This window comes from Chrysoperla carnea, chromosome 4, assembly GCF_905475395.1.
Source record: "Chrysoperla carnea chromosome 4, inChrCarn1.1, whole genome shotgun sequence".
In the NCBI taxonomy this organism is placed as follows: domain Eukaryota; kingdom Metazoa; phylum Arthropoda; class Insecta; order Neuroptera; family Chrysopidae; genus Chrysoperla; species Chrysoperla carnea.
The window spans coordinates 38547391-38556243 of record NC_058340.1 but is presented as its reverse complement, the minus strand read 5'-3'; the positions used below and the strand labels follow the sequence as shown (position 1 = coordinate 38556243).

Here is an 8853-nt window from a genome sequence, read left to right as displayed (position 1 = left end):
CAAAGAACAACTATAACTAATATAATTTGAATCTACTCAAATTAAACAAAAAACAAGTGAAAACAAACAATTAGAGTTAATTGTTGAAAGACCATGTATAGACAGTGTTGATGGCGCAATCGTTTGTTTCTTGACGTAAGTAAAGAAAGATTTCCACTCGTAGATAGCCACACATTCATAACTGATATTCCCATATACTACATACTATAAAATTTGCACCTAATTTACACCATCGTGGTTAAACAGTGATGTTTACAAAAAAAAATGTTTCAGACAAAAGTTGTTTATTTTTTTTTTAAGGAACATTTTTTACATTTAAGACCCAATTGACTTATGTTGCTCATTTACGAACTCGACCCCATTTATTACGTCCTAATCACGCTATAAAAATTTCAGCTTGATATCTTTTTTCTTTTTTAAGTTATCGTGTCGACGGATAGACGGCCAAACATACAACCGGAAATGGACTAATTAGGTAATTTTATGAATACCTGTACCAAAATTTTTGTTCGTAGCATCAGTATTTCTAAGCGTTACAAACTTGGGACTAAACTTAATATACTATGATATATTTCATATATCATGGTATAAAACATTTAGTCGTTATATCACAAACTAACTGGCTGAGTGTAGATGAATTGAGCGCTCGTTATTATTCAGTTTAGTACCGTCGTCGCATATATCAATAACTCATTTTTTTAAGGTACATGGGGTGCCAATACTTGTTGAACAATACAGGGCGCTTACTTTGCCTTGGATGCAGTCATAATTCTACAAAAATCGAAAGAGCTAGAGAAATTGAAGTCTGAAACACTTGTATTGTTGTACAAAGTACCTACAATGTGCCTGCATACGCTACCTCTCCTCTATCTTATAACTCTTTGGTTTTGGCCGCTGATTTGCAGTAAGTAGGGAACTCCACCAACCGCGAGACTCTGAGCGTATACCAATCGTACGTGTGATTCACACGAAAGCTCCAGATAGATTATTCCAGAGAATATATCGTTTACTGATATAGTCTCTGGATTATTCCAAGGAGGATTGACATAATCAAACTTACAAACCTTTTTGTAAATGGTACATGTGCCATCATTTTCAACTATTTAATTCTGTATAAATATCACCAGGTGGCTGATTTTTAGTCTAAAAAAGGTACTACCAAGTATTACCAACATTACAGAACAAAAACGTATACATCATAAAAAATACAAAAATATTGTCAAATTGACAGTAGTTTCATAATTACAAATGTCAAAAGAAATTTGGCTGTGAAAACATGCTGCCTGGAATCGGTGTATTTGGAACAGGAGCGGTTGTGAAAGTATTAGTGCCTGTTTTACGTGAAAAAGGTTTTAAAATTGAAGCATTATGGGGACGAACATTACAAGAAGCACACGACACATCAAAAGAGCTACAAATACCATTTTATACAAATAAAATAGATGATGTACTACTTCGTAAAGATGTCGATTTAATCTTTATATTATGTGCTCCAGTTTTGCACGCCCAAATAGCGGTTAAAGCATTGGGTATTGGTAAACATGTAGTATGTGACAAACCGGCTGGTTTATCTCAATCCGAAGCATTGAAAATGGTTTGTGCGGCACAGTATTATCCATCGTTAATATCAATAGTTAATCATTCCTTACGTTTCTTACCTGCATTTTCACAAATGAGACGAGCTATACATGAAGGCTATCTGGGGTCAATCAATGAAATCTCATTGATTGATATTCGAGTCCAAATGGGATCTCTATTAAATGATTGTTTTGACTGGTTATGTGATGAAACCATGGGTGGAGGAACACTTACATTAGTTGGAAGCCATGTTATCGATTTAGTTACTTATTTAGTTGGTCATAAAGCTGTACGTGTTCATGGAATTATTCGAGCTTTTACGAAAACAACGAACAAAATTAAAGGTGCGAAAAAATTGCAAAACTCAGAAAAGTTAAACAGTATCTTTAATCTTAAGTATTCGAGAGATTTTAGTTGTCTCTAATTTCCTTTCTGGTTGTTTTTCTATCGATCATTCTAAAGAATTGAATTCTGGTCTAAAGAGTAAGAACAAAGTAATTATGACTAATGTCTACTGACGGAATATTGAAGGTACAATACAATTATAGTCCAAAAACATAAATATTAAGCTAACTTCATCATTAGACGAATAATTTTCGTAATGTCGCTTTAAAACGCTCACATCCCGCAAATTATTCGTCTTATCCTCAAATGAATTTTTGCGTCAAAATTATCTTATTCATACAAATATTGTGTTTTATTCAAATCGCATGGCAAATCGCAAATCGCAGCGCATAGTTTATAAACAACTAAATTCGATTTAAAAAATTCAAATAGTGTTGAGTTGACGGTAGGGCGAATTGTTTCTTTTGGAGCTATTTGTAGTGACATATCAGAAATTATTATGTTTATATTTTTTAGGTCATTTAATTATATCTAATTTAAATAAATTTTCTTTAGGTATTCGTAATATATCAGCACCGGATTTTTGTTCTTTTCAAATGGAACTTGCAAATGGTACTCTAGTCACAGCTACTTTAAATAATCACGTAGCTGGTAGCGGATTTCATCAAGAAGTTCTTGTTTGCGGTAAAAGTGGACATCTAGCAGTTCGTGGTGGGGATCTCTTTGGTAGAAAACATAACGATATTAAAAGTGCAGAAGAAGTTTTATATTTAGATGTAGAGGATTTACAATGTCCTACACCCGTATCTGTAATACCTAGACCATACATTAAAGGTTTATGTAAAATGATACGAGCTCTTAGAGAAGCATTCTTACCGGTTCGTGAACAAGCTGGTTGGGTGAAAGAACCAGTTCAATTAGCAGCAACTTTTGAAGATGGTTTGTATGTACAAGCTGTGTTAGAGGCCGTTAAAAAATCATCACAAAATCGAGAATGGACTATTGTTAGTATTTTAAAAGAACAACCCGATCCTAATCCGTTATTAAGTGCGGCAGTAAGAAGAACTACGATATCATTGACTTAAAACGTATTTGCTTCGACATCAAACTTTTGAGACTGTTAATTTAAGTTTTTTTTAAACTAAATTATATATTTTTCGATTTGCGTCCCGTACTTCTAAAACCTTAAACATAATAACTATTTATTGTTTTTAAAACTTCATCCATATTTTTGCATTTAAATTATAATCAATTCATCTTCGTTATTTTAAATATTTATTTTATTTTGACTTTAGTTAATTTTTGTAAATTTTCTATATAGAAATTAATTGCTTTATGATTTTAATTGATTTAATTTCTCGAGACTAATTCAAGCTTATGCTTCAAATTGCTATTAGTTTTACGAGAAAGTTTTCAAATACCGAATCGTTTTGAAAATTTTCAAATATCGAAGTGATTTCATAACGATTTCTTTTAAAGTTTATTTTAAGCTGTTGTTTTGCTCAAATAAATCGAAGCTTGTACCTCGAAAACCATAAGAAGTCATCCACAAATTATGTCACACATTAGTGACCCTATTAAAAACCATAACACGATTAAAAATTGCAACAGTTTAATATTTTTTGAAAACAAAAACAAACTCTAGCTTTTAACACACTATAAGAATTCCTGAAGGCGTAGGCTTTGCGTCAAACCATATAAGAATTTCTAAAAATTCGTATAAGCATGCCTAAAAATTTTGAAAATCGTGTGACGTAATTTATAGATTACAGAAATTTTTTTATAGAATTTTTACGATTTGCTTAAGAGGACAATCGGGTTTATTTGAACTATTTCAGATTAGGTGGTGAACTTAAGGGAGTTTTTTCTACGTTGAAATTCATGAATCTTATCTGATGACTAAGAAGAGAGAAGGAAAATTTTAGGCCAAAAATGTTTCTTTAAAATCAATATATTTGCAATACTTTTTTTGCTAATAAATTGACAAAAAACTCTGCGTTTCCGCAGCTTATTTTAAGTGTCCGGCATATAAAATTACCCAAAAAAAATAATTTTTTATAAATTTTCACATACGTTTAAAAAAATTTATGTGTATATTCTATAAAAAGTAAGTCAGGGCGCTTATTTTTTAATAAATTTAGCAATGCACTTGATCAATTTTGCACGCGCATAAAATTTATATAATAATATTGCATTTGAAAAACATTCCATTTTTGCTACTTATCAAATAGATATCTTATATCTAACATTTTGTATAATCTGGACCAGTAAATGACAAAAATTTGGATTGGGTGTCTCAAATTTCGTTCTTGGTTACTGGGAAAAGTTTTCTAACTTTCAATAGCATTTATGTCATTATTTGGACTAATTGCGAAGTCTAATTAAAAGTAAAAAACTTATCCTTAATCCGTTCTTTTATCAAATATACGACTTCATGGCGATAAATGGCGAACCTTTAATTACCGAAATAAAGATAAAAACAAGAACACGGTTGAACTGGCGTTTACTTTCCTTCGTATTGAGGGAACCTGTATTTATCCAATTTTGGTTCTCATTCAATAAGTTTTTTATTGTAGCCATTATGTGATTTCAGTTACATTGTAATCCAGCTACCAACTATCTACAAGAAATCACCCCAACCTGATCTAAGTCAACCCGTATTACATCAATTCCAACGCTAATAAGTTGGTTTGAGTCAAAATTGGTTGATTTATAACGAGTTGATGCGGTTTTTGAAAAAATGATAACTGGCTACAAAATATTCAGAATGTTACTAATCTCGACATTTTGTACCAAATGCGAACAAACTTTACTTTTTATGATCTTTTAGTCTAGCTCTCTTTTATGCATAATTTTTTTAAACATCTATTATTGGTTGTGTTTTTATGGCATTTATGATTAACAGTATTTTTTATTCATCAGAATTAAAAACAATTTTTTAATGCTGAAATGTATTTGTTTATTAATATTTATTATACATATATTTTATTTATGTTAAGGAAAAAAATAAAATACAAAAAAAATTTATGCTTGAATTTTTTAGTTTTACCAGTTTTAAATAAAATTTAAAAAATATCTAAAGCGATCCACAAACGTTCAATGTTTTTTTCTCTTGTTCATTATTCTTTAATTGAATAAAGGACACATTAAACATTAAAAATTGAAACAACTCGCATAAGGTCACAAACATTATATTGGGGAGAATGAATACTCGTAATCAAAGTTCTTCATAATTATTAGGCCCCTAAACAAAGGAACAGTGAACATGGAGATAAATACAGTGAGCATCTATGGATTGTCTATAAACAAAAATTAACATAAAAATGGAAGGTTGAAAGTTATTCTAAAATATTCAAAAATCGTTTAATACCTTAGTAAAATCGAAGTCGTCATAAAATATCGTTTATAAAAATTTTCAATTTCTTTTTTTGTTGGAACTGAAACTATTTGAAACGAATTTAGTTGTAAGTAATTTTGGCAAAAATAATTCTTATATTATGGAATTTAGCCGATATACACAGCGAGTATTGATTGTTTTGATGAATGATGATCAAAAATCGTTTTGTAGAATCGACATTTACAGCTTATTTTTGTAAAGCTGCTATACACATCAATACACAAAGTATATATCGGAATATATCCTATATTTGATAAGATTCGTTTAATTTTTACGTAGCTACAGGCGCTGCTGGGGTTGCCGGTGTAGTTGCCGCTGTTGATTCGGTTGTCGTTGATGTTGAATCATCACCACAAGATTCTTTTATAGCTAACCATGGTAATTTCTTTTGTAATTCCATTCGGTATCTTGGATGACTGATAGCGTACACGTATGGATCTATACATGCAACAAATTTACAAGCACAAGCTGGAATCATCGTTACACCTGGAGTAAGTAGAGTTGTATCACCAAATGCTCCAATAAGAGCAAGTACGGCATATGGTGTCCAAGACGCCACGAACATGAAACAAACTGTGATAGCTGCTTTTGCGATTCGTATTTCTACTGATTGTGATTGTTGATTTTGATTACTTCGTAAGGAGTCTACGTTCATTTTTTTAGCCTGAGAAAAACAATTTTTAAATTATTTTTTGTTTTTTAATAAATATTACTGGGTCCCGTTAATATTAATGGGTTTATGATCACTTCAAAGACCATTTTCACATAAAATAAAAGTTTTTAATGATCTCAAAATCGAATGAATAGCCTCGATTCACATGGCCGTAGATTTGATTTACGATAAAAAGTTACAATTACTGTATTAGATATTATTTCACAATCTTTTACAATGCGCGCGTTCTGAAGTTTAATCGATTGATTTTTAAAAGAGTCAATGAATTTTGAATAATTTCACATAAGTTTTTATTTTATTAAACGAAATTGTTTATTTTGAATTAATAGAACCAATCGCGAGCAGAGTGGTCGCCCAAAGAATTATTATTACGTGTAGAAGAAACAAGATTCGCAAAGAATAAAAACCTCGCACAAAGAATAGGACCTGGCGAACATCTGCCGCCAGAAACCTTGCAACAATTAACTTCGCCAATGAGTAGAATACCTCAAAAAAATTATTTTATTGCGAAATACATTTTGGATTTTAAGCGAGAGGTCTTTTATTCGAGCGACAAACCTTTGTTGTAACAGATAGAAAAATATTTAATACAGTCAAGTTTAATATTTTTAAATGAACTAACGAGAAATATTTTTAAAAAATCGACTCTATGAACCATTAAATGCCCATTAATATTTTCAGGTGAATTCCTTAAACTAAATATCAAAATTTTTACCTGTTCTCGAAGTGTCTTCTCATGGGCAATTACATGGCTAACAATTTGACCATAGTAATATATGATTAAAGACATTGGTAAAACATACGAAAACACGAATATCACTCCAACATACATTTGATTGTCAAACGTTTTAGTTAAATAGTCGAATGTACATGATGTCAAATATCCTTCAGGCACAAAACGCCCCCAAAATTCTAATAATGGTAAAATTCCCCATGGCAACGTATACATCCAAACAGCAATAATCATGACTAGCGCCTTTGTTGATGTCATCTTGCCATCAAAAGGTTTAGCAATTGTTGTATACCGATCGTATGCAATGCAGGCATTTGTAGCACCAGCTCCAATACCACTCAACGATCCCATAAAGGCAAATATCTGGCAACCAAGATGACCCGTTGCAAATCCTCGATTAAATGAGTTGTAAATAAAAATTGGAGCTTTCAACATCATCATAAAATCACAAATTGCTAAATTTACTACAAACATATTAGAGGGAGTCCGTAACGCTTTCGCACTAGAAAATAAAGAAAAATTAACTATTTTAGTGTCCCGCAATTTGATTTAAAAAAATTTGTTTTTAGATTGGATTTTTATGTAAGTTTTGTGAAATACAATTATTTTAGATTCTAATTTAGAGGAACAGTTTTGGGTATACATAAAATATTACATACCTTGAAAATATCCAAATAACCAAACCATTGCCAATAATTGATGCAAAAAAGAAAAAAATGTACAGGAGGCCTAACAAATAATTAACGGATGCCGGTGGTTCTTGATAAGTGAGCCAATGTTCTGGGATATGAATGAGTTCTTCTGGGGGAACATTCCATCCTAGTAAATGTAATTCTTCCTCTGCCCGAAGAGCACTAAAAAATCAAATCAATATTAATAAACGAATTGCAAATAAAAATATTATAGACATACCTAGGTTTAGTTAAATTTAAAGTTGCCCACGTCCGGTCCATTGTTGGGGTTGGATGTTAGCCCTAGACAACAAATGTTGTCCACTGACAATGAAAATTTTACAAATCATGCTTTTATATGTGAAACGATTCTAATAAAAAATTGATTCATTCAAATTGAATTAACTGTATTTTTCTCTTAGCGTAGCAATTTAATTATAATCAAATGGAGGATTGAATATTTTATTGGATTAGAAATTGATATTAAAGATATGTTTGTTATCAGAATAATCCTTTTTAATACCAATTATGTATATTATGGTTTCAAATGATGACCTAATTCAACATTTTTCACTCAGCATCACCTATTTTTAACTTAATTTTCTTAGCTTTTAAAAATTTCTAGCTTATAATAAAAAGAAAAGCTTTTCTTATGCAAAGGTAGAAATTTTTTGCAGGAGACACGTTTCTTTTCCGTAGATTCCTCTTGTTCTTGTTTGTTTATGCCAAGATAAATTTAAAGTACCATTTTTTTATTAAATGATGTTAAATTGACTTACGGATTTTAACATAAACGATAATGTCTCATTATGTCGATTGACCTTTAGTTTTTGAGTACAATATATCACCTCCAAATCGAAAATACTTACCTTTTTGAATTTTTCAATTGAAGAGCTTAGTGGATGAAGATGTTATGAGACAATTAAGTGGAATCGAGATAATCAGCTGTAAAGTTTTTAACTTGCATAACAAGTTATGCAAGACATAACAACTTCATCCACTGAAAATAGCTTTATTTGAAAGGTTAGCGAAAAGGGGAAACATGCTATGTTTAAAGGAGAGCATAACATGTTCATCCACATGAAAATCTCGATTTCCTCAAAAATGTCACTTAACATGTTCATCCACTAAGCTCTTCAATTGTTTGCGACCTTAATCTTAACTTTGTATGACATATTCACATCAGAAAGTAAAAATATTAGTCCTATTTAGGGATTTTTAATATAAATTCTTTCGCCATTTCTTTAAGCTTTGTTCGATATAAATAAATTTCAGTTTTTTGCCCCAATTTCCTAGACCAGTTTTTTGTATTTTATAAATACGTATTTCGACTACCAAGTAGTCATCATCAGTATGAATTAGCTAATCGTAATTACTCTTATGTTACTCGTTGCTAATTTGGTGGCGAACTGGTGTGCAGTTACGCTTAGCTAATTCATACTGATGATGACTACTT

General features: G+C 30.9%; 2 protein-coding genes across 2 annotated transcripts; one reads left to right on the top strand and one right to left on the bottom strand.

The window, feature by feature from the left end:
- The first annotated feature begins 1200 nt into the window (after nucleotides 1–1200).
- Nucleotides 1201–3139, top strand: LOC123298041 (glucose-fructose oxidoreductase domain-containing protein 1). Its single transcript, XM_044879915.1, has 2 exons — nucleotides 1201–1922; nucleotides 2479–3139. The coding sequence occupies exons 1-2, from the start codon at nucleotides 1277–1279 to the stop codon at nucleotides 3006–3008; spliced, it is 1176 nt and encodes a 391-aa protein (XP_044735850.1). The 5' UTR covers nucleotides 1201–1276; the 3' UTR covers nucleotides 3009–3139.
- Nucleotides 3140–4961: 1822 nt separating this feature from the next.
- LOC123298181 (opsin, ultraviolet-sensitive-like) lies at nucleotides 4962–7738 on the bottom strand. The gene is made up of 4 exons (XM_044880110.1): nucleotides 7639–7738; nucleotides 7386–7580; nucleotides 6709–7228; nucleotides 4962–5984 (listed from the first exon to the last, which is right to left on the bottom strand). Exons 1-4 carry the CDS (start codon nucleotides 7677–7679, stop codon nucleotides 5592–5594), a joined length of 1149 nt encoding a protein of 382 aa, XP_044736045.1. The 5' UTR covers nucleotides 7680–7738; the 3' UTR covers nucleotides 4962–5591.
- Between the last annotated feature and the right edge of the window lie 1115 nt (nucleotides 7739–8853).

Coding starts and splice junctions, on each gene's coding strand:
- LOC123298041 (XM_044879915.1), top strand. CDS start 1,277: ATGCTGCCTGGAATCGGTGTATTTGGAACAGGAGCGGTTGTGAAAGTA. Junction 1,923..2,478: donor AACAACGAACAAAATTAAAG/GTGCGAAAAAAT, acceptor AATTTTCTTTAG/GTATTCGTAATATATCAGCA.
- LOC123298181 (XM_044880110.1), bottom strand. CDS start 7,679: ATGGACCGGACGTGGGCAACTTTAAATTTAACTAAACCTAG. Junction 7,229..7,385: donor GTTATTTGGATATTTTCAAG/GTATGTAATATT, acceptor TTTATTTTCTAG/TGCGAAAGCGTTACGGACTC. Junction 5,985..6,708: donor AGAAGACACTTCGAGAACAG/GTAAAAATTTTG, acceptor TGTTTTTCTCAG/GCTAAAAAAATGAACGTAGA.